The sequence below is a fragment of the Lineus longissimus genome, chromosome 11 (genome assembly GCF_910592395.1).
Source record: "Lineus longissimus chromosome 11, tnLinLong1.2, whole genome shotgun sequence".
Classification (NCBI taxonomy): domain Eukaryota; kingdom Metazoa; phylum Nemertea; class Pilidiophora; order Heteronemertea; family Lineidae; genus Lineus; species Lineus longissimus.
The window spans coordinates 10,039,532-10,053,940 of NC_088318.1; the positions used below are offsets into that span (position 1 = coordinate 10,039,532).

Sequence of the window (14,409 nt, forward strand, 5' to 3'; positions counted from 1 at the left end):
ACAGCCACTGGTGAGTTCCAAATCCACCCTTGATCAATTAAAGATCCACTTCCTGTGCAACCTTAACAGCGGACGGTACCTCCCCTATGGCACCTGCTATGTCATCCATGTAAGAATCACGTAGGATCATGTCGACTGCCTCCTGACTAAATTCTTTCGCGTTGTCTATAGCTGTGCGGCGAAGTGCATACAATGCACAGGCTGGGCTGTCGGTGGCCCCAAACACAGTCATAAGCCTGGCATAACCCTGGGAAATGTACCCATTCATTGTCCCTGATACAACTTGGCATACTCTGGATCCTGATTAAACCGCTTCATCAGATGATCGAATCTGTGTCTAGGTCCCTCCACAGCATACCGACTACGTAATGTCCGTCCTGGAATGTTGTCGTATCCTCTAGAAACTTCTGCACCTTTAGATCCGCCATGGAAGACGGTTTCGTGCATTTTGAAGCAACTCCGAATGCCTCAGTGGTCCAAAATTCCTTTAAGTTCAAGTCCTTACGGGCCGGTGGGTCTACACCAATCACATTGACGGAGACTGGCTCAAATTCTGACTCGCGATTACAATCACCCCCCATCAATGACCAACCCAGGTTAGTGCGAACCACCAACGGATCCTCCGGCTCACCCCTTCTCACTTCTAACTGCGCATGTGCTTCAGGATTATCTAGGCCTATGAGCAACTTTACCTGATCTGGCTTGATTTCAGAGGGCATGTCAAGATCTTTACAATGATCCCAACTAGGAGAACATGTCTGAGTGGTACACTGAAAACTCTTAACATTCAATGCATAAGCCCCATTGATATGCATACATGAACCATGACTAGGATTCTGAGGTTTGATGCTAAAGGAAACAACCTGAGAATCCATGAGAGCGGATGAGTTCATAGTGTTTATCTTGAGTTCTCCTTGACGACCTTTCAAACCCAAGTCCTTGGCGAGCGACTGATGTATGATCGTAAGTTGACTTGCAGAATCCAGCATGGCTATCGTGGGTAGGGATCTACCATTCTTGTAAACGTACACCGGCACCAACTGGAAGCATGACGAGCTATCTTCTTTTCGGTTGGTTTGGCAGCAGGTGTTCTTGACCGATTTCTCCTCTGGAACCTGGTTGGCGTCTTTCCCCTTTGCGTAATCATGTAATGCTGTATGATGATTAGCACCGCAGTCTTTCACTCTGCAGCGAGCTTGAGACTGACAGTCCTTGGAAGTGTGTCCTGGACCGAGACAGTTATAACACAGTCTTTGTGCGCGCACTAAATTCCTTTTCTCATTCAGACTCAGGTTACTGAACTTCTGGCACTTGAAAAGTCTATATGTCTCATCACACAGTGTGCACTTGCGCGAGTCACTGCCTGCGGCTTTGTCAGCAGTGGGTTTATTCTCTTGTTTGGCGTCTATATTCATTAGAGTCCTAGCCGGGGCCGGTTGCGCGGTATTTTGCCGGGCCTTGGTGCGTTGTTTCGGTTGCGGTTTGAACCCAGCAGAGTTGGATGCTGCAGGGGGCTTGATCTGCAGGGCACTCCTACCATATACTGGGTCCATCACCTTTCGAGCTTCCTTCTGTACAAAGTACACTAACATACCAAATGTCAGAACTTCACTTCTCTCAAGACTGTTGAATGCAATCGAGCGCCACCTGTCGTGGAGGCTTGGTGGCAGTTTCCCTACGAGCTTTCGTGAGTTCTCAGAATACTCGAGTATACCCATACCGTCCATTTCTTGAATGGCATACTGGCATTCCCTGAGAAATATGCAATGCTTGTCTAGCGATTGCGGGTCGTCAACCCGTATCATGGGCCAGTCTAGCGCCTTCTTCACGTATGCTTGTGACACGTATGTAGAATCCCCGTATCGTCTTTTGAATTCCGAAGTGGCAGCATCGAAACCAAGCTTCGCGTCGAGGTGAGCAAAGCCTTGCACTACATCGTGAGCCTCCCATGTTGTGAACTGCAACAGGAAGCTCATACATTCATCGTAACTATCAAGAGTTCTTGACAATTCTCACATTAAATTGTCTGCAAAACTGTGAGTACCGTGTAGGATCCCCACTGAACTTCTCGATATCGATCGAAGGTTTCTTTAGCTCTCGAGCTACTTGCAGTGATGCAAGGTTTGGATCAGCTACATGACTGAACTCCTTGGCATCTGGATTCAACCCAGAAGAAGACACGATTGGAATTTTGACTGGTGTCTCAGCTCCCATCGCGTGCTCTCCTTCGCTCCTGGGTGTACTCGTATGCATCGGATGAGGCGTGATGCTTCGTGGTTCCGGTTGACGTGATAACGTTGTCCTAGGTCTCGGAGTTGGCCTAGGCGGTGGTGTCGAATGATGCGTAGCCACCGGTGAAGCCATCCGAGGTACCGTCGGTGTGTGAGCATGTCGTGCTGCCGTACGAGGATCCCTCGGTGTAGGAACAGGCCGTGCTGCTGTTGAAGACATCGTCAATGATGCCTCCAAGTCATGGATAGGTAGATCATATAAAAATTTCAACTCACTTCTTCTGTGCTGGCATCGGGCTCATTGGATAGATCTCATTAAGACAAATCCAGTGCTTTTTGAATTATTGTAATAGCATGAGTACTTTTTGAGATATTCCATTTTTCAGTTGCTAATTATCCGGTCTTTTGTCTTTTCATTGTAATTAAGAAAACTGTGTTAACTGAGGCCAACGAAAATTGCTCAACTCGTCACGGGAAAATGTAAATATCTTGAAAACTATAAATGCTAGAATGAAAATTTAAAAAGCAGTGGATTTGTCTCTCTGAGTTCTATCTAATGAGCCTATTTCCAGAAGAAAAGGGTTAACTGGGATTTTTTTAGCAAAAAAAAAATCACTGGACACCACAGAAGAAAGGCACGTTTCAACACTAAAGTCTGTTTATGCAAGTAACTCCAAGTCTCCTCGAAGGACATCAACAAGTACTTCCTCCACAGTCATGTATGACACTTGATCTTCATCATCATAAACCAGTTTGTATTCTTCCTCAACAAGTTCTTCACCAAATTGTCCTGAATACCAAACTGTCTTAGTTGAGCCCTCTGAAGCCCACCGATGGCTGAATCCTCTGCCCAATATTTGATGGGGAGTACAGATTAACTCGAATAGATCTTCCAGTTCAATGGGAACAGGGGTAGCCATCAATTCAAGTAAACGGTCTTTCAGTTCATCACTGGATTTCTTGGAAAACACAACCTTTTTTCCAGGGTTCAGTATTTTAGTTCTTACATTGATCTGTGCCTTCAGAGCTGCAACAGACTTCAGTTTTCCCATATCCTTCATATGATGTGTAAGGTCGCCTTGATCCAACCACAGCCCACCAACTTTGAATAATTCCTCCATGTACTTCTCGTACTTCTCTCTTTCTTGGTCCTCTTTTTGAAGAAGGGCACGCCTTGATTCCTTTAAGGAAGTGTCGATGATGCGTTGGACATTTCTGGTGTGATTCTTGTCCTCCTTCATAATTTTTCGACCTTCTTTCATAGCTAGATGAATGTGTTCCCTTTTTCTGCTCTCCTCCATGTCCTTCAGCCAAAGTCCAGTTTTATTTGCTTTAAATAAAGTTTTTGATTCAATGAATCCTGCCTTTGCTGCCCTTGCTCTAAACATTTCACTGTCTGACATCGCAAACACCCTTTCACCACTGATATTAGTACTTTCGCAGGACTTTGCTTGTTCTTTCAGGAGATCAGAAGGCTCCCAAAATACACCGCCAGGCAACTGAGACTGGAGCTGCCTTTGAACCACAGCAAGAATTGAGGCACATTATTTCTGCAACAAGGCAATGGTGGCACCATCAGAATCTGTTGTCTTCAGCAAACTTTCAAGAACTAGGTCCTCCTGGACAAGAATCCCATCAAATATGGCAGGTGGCAGCTCAGAGATGAGAGAGGATGCATCGTCAGCCCAGATTTTCAGTTTTCTTTCTGCTTCCTCAAATTTGTCATTCTTTTCAAGAATGTTCTGATTTTCCCCAACCAATCTCATCCAAGGCGCAGTTATGACCTTCCCTATTATGCCCATTGCTCGCAATGCCACAAGAAGATCATCAAGTTGGAGAGCATTGTTCACTGCATGCTGTACATCATTCTTTGGTCTATATATATCACTGAAGTAGTCCTTGATTTTATCAGCATAGTGATACAGACATCCACTTGAAAGAAAGAGTACATGAAACCTATTTCCAACAAATCGTGGAAACAGAATGGACTGGTCCTTTTGCTGCAAAGGAACTACATCTTCAGTTTTCAAATTGGTAACAAGTTCTCTATCACAGTTATACTGAGTATCATGAAATAGTTTAGCAGCAGTTCTAACAAGAGATTGCATATTACTCTCTCCCCTATGAGAGAAAGGATATTGTGCATTTTTCCTTTTCTTATTTTCAATGTCCATTTCTTTTTCAAAATTTTTCACTTCACTGCAGCAACTTTTTGCAAATGAATCCAAAGGATGCATAGCACATTTTAACTGATTTATGCTGCTGCCTTTTCCCTCTTCCAGAATTTTGTCCACAACTGCATTTGTTGCGCAACGGTCAGTCATTGTATTCGTAACATTTTCAAGTATATTAAAGTTCACCACAGGTTCAGGTACTGGAGTGTTCTGTACTTTATCAAATGATGCCTGTATGGTTTCAGCTAGTTGCCTTGCCACCCACTTGTTCATTCACACCAAGTAGATAGGTTTTAGATTTTGTCGCCACCTGAGTCTCAACTAAATGACCTAACTTTTTTGAAGTTCCGTCATACTTCAGAGTAGTATCCTTTTCACCTGATAATCCTATTTTGATCTGCTGTCGAGAGAGTCCTTTCATTTCTTTGGTGAACAAATTTTGCAGGCTATAACTTGGTAAGACTGATTTGGAAAGTTGCTGTCCTGTTGCACCAGTCATGATATTGCTAATAGTTTCAGACACATTCCTTTGTGACACACCAGCAGACTGAAGATGGTAACTCGATTCTCGAACCCAAGGGGCGTATGTTTTACCATCAATCTTAGTTCTTAATTCCTTGGCCTCTGATTCAGCCCTAAGCTTTTCATTCAGCACTTCAACATCGTTTTCCAAGACAGATACTTTGTTCTTCAGTGTTTGTGATTTTCTGTGTCTCTCATGCATCTCCTTATTGAAATTATCACTGACTTTCCTGACCTGAGTCTCCGTCTTGCACCTAAGATTCTCTTTAGCATTTTTATGTCTCCCCTTGTTCATCTGTTGGGCTGCTTTAATTAGTTTCGATTGCTTTTTACCCCTCAGCCCATAAAGGCTAGAGGGGTATTGTCGAGGCGTTCGCCGTCTGTCTGTCCGTCGGGCCGTCTGTCCGTCTGTCGGGCCGTCCGTCTGTCCGTTGATCTCGTTTCCGGAGCATATATCCGTAACCATAAATGCTGGCCATTTCATCTCTGGGTGGTTTGAAGGTCTTATGGTACCATTGTGCCTTTTGGCAGTTTTGACGGTTTTCGACCTACACTTGGCCCCAGGGGGCGCTTCATGCAAAAAACTACTTTTGGCTATATCTCATGAATTATGCTAGCTAAAATCATGATATTTTTACTGAGGACAGCACTCATGAGACTACATCACATAATACCCGGGTTTTTGATTGGACCTACTTTTCAAGGTCACAGGGGTCAAGTAGCGTAAATTGACCATCAGTGGTTTCCGGAACATATATCCGTAACCATAAATGCTGGGCATTTCATCTCTGGGTGGTTTGAAGGTCTTATGGTACCATTGTGCCTTTTGGCAGTTTTGACGGTTTTCGACCTACACTTGGCCCCAGGGGGCGCTTTATGCAAAAAAACTACTTTTGGCTATATCTCATGAATTATGCTAGCTTGAATCATGATATTTTTACTCAGGACAGTACTCATGAGACAACATCACATAATTCCTGGGTTTTTGATTTGACCTACTTTTCAAGGTCACAGCGGTCAAATAGCATAAATTGACCATTAGTAGTTTCCGGAGCATATATCCGTAACCATAAATGCTAGGCATTTCATCTCTGGGTGGTTTGAAGGTCTTATGGTACCATTGTGCGTTTTGGCAGTTTCGACGGTTTTCAACCTACACTTGGCCCCAGGGGGCGCTTCATGCGAAAAACTACTTTCGGCTATATCTCAGGAATTATGCTAGCTAAAATCATGATTTTTTTTGGTATGTGCGTTGGGGATGACTAGAGGAAGGTTCCTTTTGAAAACCAGCTCGTTCTGATTGTCAATATGCTCACAGGGCGGCATGCTTGAAATCGGTTTCCGTCAATTTCGAGGAGAACCGTCTGATTAAATTCATTTTTGGTATGTACGTTGAGGGTGACTAGAGCGAGGCTCCTTTCGAAAACGGGCGCGTTCCGATTATCAATATGGCCACTAGGGCAGCTTGCTTGAAATCGGTTTCCGTCAATTTCGAGGCGAACCATTTGTCCGATCAAATTCATTTTTGGTATGTACGTTGGGGGTGACTAGAGCGAGGTTCCTTTCGAAAACAGGCTCGTTCTGATTCTCAATACGGTCACCAGGGCAACGTGCTTGAAATCGGTTTCCGTCAATTTCGAGGAGAACGGCTTGGAGGATGGAATCAATTTTTAGTGAGTGTAGGCCTAATGCAGTTTTGTAAGGGGAAGGTTCCTTTCGAAAATCAGCGCGATTCGAAATTCAATATGGCCGCCACACTCACATCCTCAAAATAGGTTTCCACAATTTTAATTTCCATATGCAAACTAGCCACTCCACTAAGCCAACTTCACCATTATTGTATTCAAGGCTGGCCTTCAAACAAGTTGGCTTTTTGGCTACAATTTCAAAGATGTGCATGACAGAACCTTTGTTTATCCCAGAAAACGTTTGCTTCCAGATTATGACAGACATCAATCACATCAAGAGTCAGAATGACCAAATCATTCAACAAAATTCAAAAATTTTGGAGCAGAATCAACAAATCATAAATCTGCTTCATTCAAAAATTCACCACAGGAAGTATGTATTTCTCGACAATATACTATAAAGAAGAAGGGTGGCCTGAACACTTAGAAATCAGAAATTGAACAAATAACAAGAATCCTTGCATTTGTTTTCCAATGAAAAATAAAACCATGACCACGAGACCATGAGCAGAACACTCTCAGAAGAAGAAGAACATAGCCTCAACATATACATAAAAAATGGATGGAATTATGTAAAATATTACTTGTTGGCTCACCTTAGGGGAGTCTATACAACACCGCATTGTCCGTCATCCGTCGTTGTCGTCCGTACATGGGTCTTTGTCAACTTCTGGAAGACTTCCTGTGGTAGACACTGACACAAAAGAGCTGATGAACTATTAATTCAGACCAACTCCTGTAACAACTCTTAAGCAGAGAGATCACTGGTGTTAGCTAGTTCTAGAATACAAAAGGACTGTTCTTTTCTGTTGGATATTGTATAAACAAAAGTGTTGGGTGCACCCCATAACTTGCCCTTTAGTTTTTCATTAAGGAAGACTGCCTAGGGTAGGACCTGGCTTTATACGCTTTGCGATGCTATTTTTTATTTTCTCGAGTTTCTTTTTCAGTTTCAAAACTTCTTTTGGTTCCGACTCTTTTTTAAGTTTAAGATATCTGCTTTTCCACATGGCTATGGATGCTTCCTTCCTCTTCAACTTCTGTTTCACCCTATTGGGTTGCAAAGCTCTAATTTGAACAGACATAGTTAAGTTCTTTGATCTCAGCTGTGAGTTAAGTTGTTCTAGTTCTGCTTTTTCAGTTTCAAGAAGAATGTTTTTTTCATTGAGAATTTTTATTTCCTTTGCCAATTTCCCATGAACCTCTTCTTGCACACTTTCACTAAAAGACATGTGAGGTCGTTTTCTGAATGGTGCCAAGGAAACATCACTAACATTTACAACTGCAGTGTCAGTAACTTCCAAAGTGTCTCTGGATAAGACAAGTTCAAAAGGTTCATTTAAGTAATCATGATCACTTTGAGAGTTCTGAATTAGTTCGTCTCGTTTTTTCTTGACATCATAAATAGTCCCACAGAACAAAGCATCGGATATTTTTTCAGGATCTGTGCCAAAAGCAGAACAAATTTTCCCTTTAAGCAACTTCCAAGTCCATGGATATTTCCGAGGGTTTCAAACCCATGTGCCAATGTTTACAAACATTGGTAACCAGCCTCGTCACCATAGGATAGCGATTTGTATTAATGCCCAGCTTTCTTGTACAAAAGCCTGGTGTATGTGGGATCCAAGGACGAGGTTGAATGAAAAAATTATGACAATGAGATGAAGAGTCAATGCCCAGAGAAAATCGCCTTCAAAACATCATGAAAGATATTCATACGCCTAAAATACTACTGACTGATGTATCTATATTTCATTACTTTGTCATTAATTAAAGTGGAAATTGTGCAATAGAGCCGATGATCGACGATTTCGCACACAACCGATGCTTCGACTGCTGGCCAAGATGGCCACCCTCCGCTTCGTCGTACTCATCCCGGCCCCACGTCATGTTCCGGGGCGATTTTTTCTACCTTCGGGTGGATGGATTTCAATGATATATATATATCAAAATGTTCATTAGAAGTTTCTCTTTAACTTAGGATGGGCCATTTTTAGCTCACCTCTTAGCAGAGGTGAGCTTATCCCATACCGTGGCGTCCGTCGTCCGTCGTCGTCGTCGTCGTCGTCGTCGTCCGTCGTCGTCCGTCGTCCGTTAGCAGGGCACGTTTCGTAACTGTTAGAGCTATTGAGTTGAAACTTGGTACACATGTACCCTTATGTAATGACACCTTGAAGACCAAGTTTCGGTCCGATTCGTTTCATGGTTTGGCCACCAGGGGGCCAAACGTTAAAAGTGAAAATATGCAATATCTCCCTTAATAGTAGTCGGGAAATTTTGAAAAAAATATGGTAGGTACTTCTAGCAAAGGTGCATCATATATCCTCCGGGTTTTTGATTTGACCTCCTTTTCAAGGTCACAGAGGTCAAATGGTGTAAATTGGCCGTTAGGATGTAACGATGGCACGTTTCTAAACTGCAATGACTATTGATACCAAATTTGGTACACATTTACCCCTTAGTCAGGTGAACTCAGGGACCGAAGTTTGGTCCAATATGATTCACCACTTGACCACCAGGGGGCAAAATCCAAAAACCTTAAAAATGTGATTATTCCTTAACTTCTTGCTCGATTGCCACCAATTTGATATCATGGGTACATCTAACCACCATACAGTATATGTCACACAGGTTTTTAATTTGACCTTCTTGTCAAGGTCACAGAGGTCAAATGGCGTAAATTGGCCGTCAGGCCGTAACTATGGCACGTTTCTTAACTGCAATGACTATTGATCACAAATTAAGTACACATGTACCCCTTGGTCAGGTGATCTCAGGTACCGAAGTTTGGTGCGATCTGATTTGCCGTTTGGCCTCCAGGGAGGGGGCCAAATCCTAAATTCTTCAAAATGCCATTATTCCTAGTAATTACTTGCCCGATTGGCACCAATTTTATATCATAGGTACATCTAATTCTAACAACCATTCAATGTGTCACCCGGGTCTTCTTTGATTTGACCTACTTTTCAAGGTCACAGAGGTCGAATGTACTGTAAATTGGCCATTTTGGGGAAATTGTAATTGCTTGGACCTACATCAAACCTAACACTACATGACACAATACCATGCTCTTTATCCATCTTTCCTCCACATGAGGTGAGCACAATGGCCCTGGCCATTTCATTTACTTACCTACCTTTATAGGGGTGTATTTTATCCTTGAAAACGAAGAAATTTTTCCCGTCTGAACTCATTCACGAAAAATGTACACAATGAGATGCGATGTATACAGTCTATGAAAGACGGCTTCTGCTTGGCTAAATTTTAACCCCGCGAGGATTCTAAACCAATCCTATTTCTTTTAACGAGCATTTCGGAACCGACCCGCAGATCGTTCGAGCAATATGGCGTGCGCGCAGCACGTCTTCTAGACAGACGAATTGTGCAACTAGAGACGCCTATCGGTCAATCGATGCGAAATGGAGAAAGCCCCTCTAAAAATAGCGCTCCGCCGATCACGTGCACACTTCGTGCCAAGCAATTTGCATTGGAAATGAGGTTGCGTATAAAACTGAAACTGGGTCGGAACGGGCCGCGGTCAACATACATAAATCAGCAAAGTATACGGAATTGACTCATAAAAGTATCTTTTAATCATTTATTCGAATGATTCAAAACGTTTTTGATACTTGATGATGGGTCAATCGGAAAATTATCGGCATTTTGGTAATCTGTAACAGAAGCGGGGGGGAGCCGCGTCTTGAAGAATAGCCGTGGTGTACAAATACAATGTAAATGTATGCGTCGGTATTGGCGCTTACTCCCTCCACACTGCTTCTTGCACGCTCACGGTAAACATTGCACCCGAACAACTGGTCAATGTTCGACGTTGCTATTGGTTACAGTACATTTGCATGGGGAGCTGGTGTTCGGGTTAACCACCTCTTGTCCATAATCACATTGAATTTAATTAAAGTGTCTTTGGGAAATTATCAAATTTGGGACAATTTTGACTGAAATCATTTAGGTATGCATGTTTGGACTAATTACATGAGGAAATATATTGATTAATGATCAAAATTATTGATATTTTGAAGAGTTTGTCCTTCATTTGAGAATGATTATGTAGTTTTTGCATGTTTCTTTTCTGATTTCTGTTAATCTTTTTTCCAGGGTCTGGCTGTGGTGTCCACTCCTTCCACCAGTGCAGTATACTGTCTAGTCCACTAAAGTCCTCATTTTTCCTTCAGCTGTATTTAGCAAAAAAGGCTTTTTTCTCTCAAAATAATGTTTATTTAATATCATTACCTTTTAATGAATGTACAGGATATGAGAAATATGAGAAATTGACGAAGACCCACCAGCTTCATTCTGATTTTCCTGCATCCTCTTTTTTGCAAGTCGAGCCTCATTGGCAGCAGCCATTCTCTTCCTTGCACCACGTCCACCACCACCAACATAGTGCCACTTCTTCTGACTAGGGTTGTTGGCACCCTTGCCGTTGCTTCCACGGAACTGGGGACCACCACCATGGCGAGGCATAGTGAAATAAGGAGACAAAATTTAAATTAGGCCTCGGCATCATAACATAAATAAATTAAAACAGTTCAGTTCTCTAATTTAATATTAAATCATAGTGGTACTACTTAATAATACTAGAGCTAAAACCAATTAGAACTCCCAGGAATTAACTGTTTATACCAATTCTATATTTCAGTTAAGTAATTTGACCAAGGCCACACCACATCACACAGTCACAGTGTGCATTCACCGCGCAGCACACACATGCGGTATAATGACACACGTGCTCCTTTTCAGGTTAGCAGGACAAAAGAGACAAACAACAACACTTACCTTAGTCAATTATCACATACATATTACCATTTCCACTATTTTAACAATGATTACTGGTTTTCAATTCAAGTGGCTTGTCCAACACCACATGCACGCACAGCACGCACACAATGCATTCAATTATCGACGTGCCAACCAAATTCTAAACGCCGAGTCCGTGTTTTATGATAACCCAGCGATTCAGAAAATTTTCCAAAAACCGTGACCAAAAATCACCAAAGGCAGCTAACTACTGGCATGACAATGTGTACGAATGATATTGTTTGTTTCTATAACATATTCTATAAGTCATTGCGAACAACTTTTGTAATATATAAAGTATTTACCTGTTGATTTCGGGTAAAATCTGTCGAAAATGGGCGTTTTTAGCGTAGCTGGAAATGCGAGACGAAATGCTCCAAAACTAAATACCATCAGTCAAAATCACTTCGCGTTGACGTAGGGGGGAATTCCATGAACCAACTAGCCAATCAGGGAGCCATATTTTGCACGTGATCATGAATACATTAAGATTTATAAGGACTGTCGGCCTCTAGTGCATGCTGTATAGACGCGTTGGATAATTTATACGGACGAATGAAAGAACGCGAAATTATCACGTGACCTCTTCAGTACGCTTCTTGCGAAATGCGTTACGGCTGACAGACGTGGCAGGTAGGTGTAAATATTGATTACTCCATTGAAGTGGCGCCGCGGGCGGATTCTGACGTACCTATCATGGATTTCTCCTGTTACTTCTTCGATTAAACGTTCTCCCCGAGCCGTGATCGCTTCTGCAAGTAGATCTAGCCCGTGAGTTACCATGATGTCTGTCTTCTTTCCTCGTTGAAAAACTGATGTGGGCGACAGGGATGGACTGACATACGAACAGCAACGTCTTTATACCGTTTCTTTGACTTTTATTGTGACGATCTTGTGTACAGACTTGAGTCGCAGAAGTTGTGATGGTTTTCTGTAAATACAAACAATACAGACACTAAATAAACTGAATTTAACTTGAAATTATGTGGTTGTTCCTTCTGAAATGTCTTCATCCAAAGCTACAGAATCATGAAGCAATGCAGCGCTACCACCTGGTGTTTATCAAACGAACTAAACCAGAAAACATGGGACATGAGGGGTTTACAACTTCACCCTCAAATAGGCCTACAAACGTCACATAAATGCCTGAGCAAGAGATATGTTCCTAATAGAACCCTTAAGACATATTTCATACAGTTTACAGCATCCAAAAGAACATGATAAAGCGGCAAAACCCTGCCGAAGTTGAGGGTGTCCGAAATGACATGGCATCACCCGGAAAACATACATGCACGAAGATGTGCTACTTCAAGGACCAATTTCACTCATAATGCTACAATCAAGAAGAAAATTCCAATTACTCAACGCTGCGAGAATCATCCCTTCCCACAAGATTGTGATTACAAGATGACAGTTGGATTAGATCATCGTACATTTGCATAAAATTGGCACCCGAAAATCCGCAAGAATCTTCTGGGCGGAAGTTGAGAAAATGTGACACGAGGTAGCGAAAAACTGCAGAACATTCTGCGAACCATTGTACAGCATGTCCCAAAAAACCAGACAGTATACAAAGTGTCCCAAAAAACCCTTTTAAGGGAATTTACAGCGAATACGCGACAGGAGACAGGGGTGGAGATGAGGCTTGATTACGTTTGTATCAATACGACTTCCGTGCGACTACTGTTGCAGTGGAATACTAGGGATTGAGTGAGTTCCGTGCTTCTTGTTGTGTTGTGGTCTCCACCTCCAGATAGGAGGACTCTATTCATGAAGTTTGTCACCATGTACTGACCTTGATCTTTATCTTGGAGGGAGGCGATTGGAACATGGTGGGCGTTAGGAGTAGGACGGCTTGATAAATGACCTGGAATCAAAGAAGGGATGTTAAGCTGTATGCACCAAGAGGGTGTGATGGTTGTGTATACAGGAAGTTAAATGCAGTGGTGGCCTAGACATATTGCCCCTTTTGTTAAATACTGAACCAAAATTACTACATGCATTGGTGAAACTCATTTGTGTACAAAATAAACTTTCGAGAATTTTGACTAAAACCAGTTCTGGAGGCAGATTAAACATTGAGGAATGCAATGGTGGGTTTAAATTTCCGAGTAACACTTTTTTTCATGAGTGTAATACTTCTTGAAAACGGAACTATGTAACCATGTACATGATGTACAGGCGTCCACAATGCTAAACCAATTCTCGGAAAACCAAGATGGTGCAGACTGGTGATGTACTCGATATCAGCCAGCGATTAGCGCCAGAATGGTTTAAGTTACCGGTGTGTGCGTAAATCTTGTCTCCCGTTGGGTACATTGTGTCCTAAGATGAGCTATTTGTGAATAAATGGCTGTCTCGAGGTGAAAAAGCAGCATTTTTCCTTCAGATATGGGCGCCGCCATCTTGCATGCTGGCGTCAGTGACGTCTATTTTGATTGGTGGATGATGCGCGCATGGAAGGGACCATTTGAACAGGACCTCTGATTGGTTGATAGTGGAGGTCGGAGGTGGCTCGGCAATTTTCGTGCGCAAGCACGTGTTGTTGAAAATATTGTGCATGCTGTGACGGCGTGTTTTTGTTGACATTATTCTATATTGGGATGGGAAGTACGTGGTTTAAGACGGGTTTTAAAAATGGGGCATTTATATTTGCGAATTGTTGAAAGTGAATTGAATGCCACTCTCAACGACATAATGACCCAAAAACTTGACTTTTGAATCGCTCGATTCGATGCAATGCCATGCCAATCCATCCCATTAACCACTTAACTGTGCATGACGAGATATCTCGTCATGCACGTGTGCACCGCTACTGGGTACGACGAGATATCTCGTCACACTGTTATACCTTATTTTCTAGTAGTCATATCAGTTCTATGCAATACCATGATCATCAATGGGGATTCCCCGAAGTTCGTCGATGTTTAGTCTCAAGTTTTATTGAGGTGTGGCAGCACTGTCGGCGATTTCTCGGAA

General features: G+C 42.5%; 1 protein-coding gene across 1 annotated transcript; it reads right to left on the minus strand.

Annotated features, from left to right (window-relative positions):
- Positions 1-317: 317 nt before the first annotated feature.
- On the minus strand, positions 318-2,451 carry LOC135495265 (uncharacterized). Its single transcript, XM_064783729.1, has 2 exons — positions 2,107-2,451; positions 318-1,958 (listed from the first exon to the last, which is right to left on the minus strand). The coding sequence occupies exons 1-2, from the start codon at positions 2,449-2,451 to the stop codon at positions 318-320; spliced, it is 1,986 nt and encodes a 661-aa protein (XP_064639799.1).
- Between the last annotated feature and the right edge of the window lie 11,958 nt (positions 2,452-14,409).

What these genes read in the sequence shown, in the direction of transcription:
- LOC135495265 (XM_064783729.1), bottom strand. Translation starts at nt 2,451, where the DNA reads ATGTCTTCAACAGCAGCACGGCCTGTTCCTACACCGAGGGATCCTCGT. An exon ending in CAAACCTTGCATCACTGCAA is followed by an intron (nt 1,959 to 2,106) that starts GTAGCTCGAGAG and finishes TTCCTGTTGCAG; the next exon opens with TTCACAACATGGGAGGCTCA.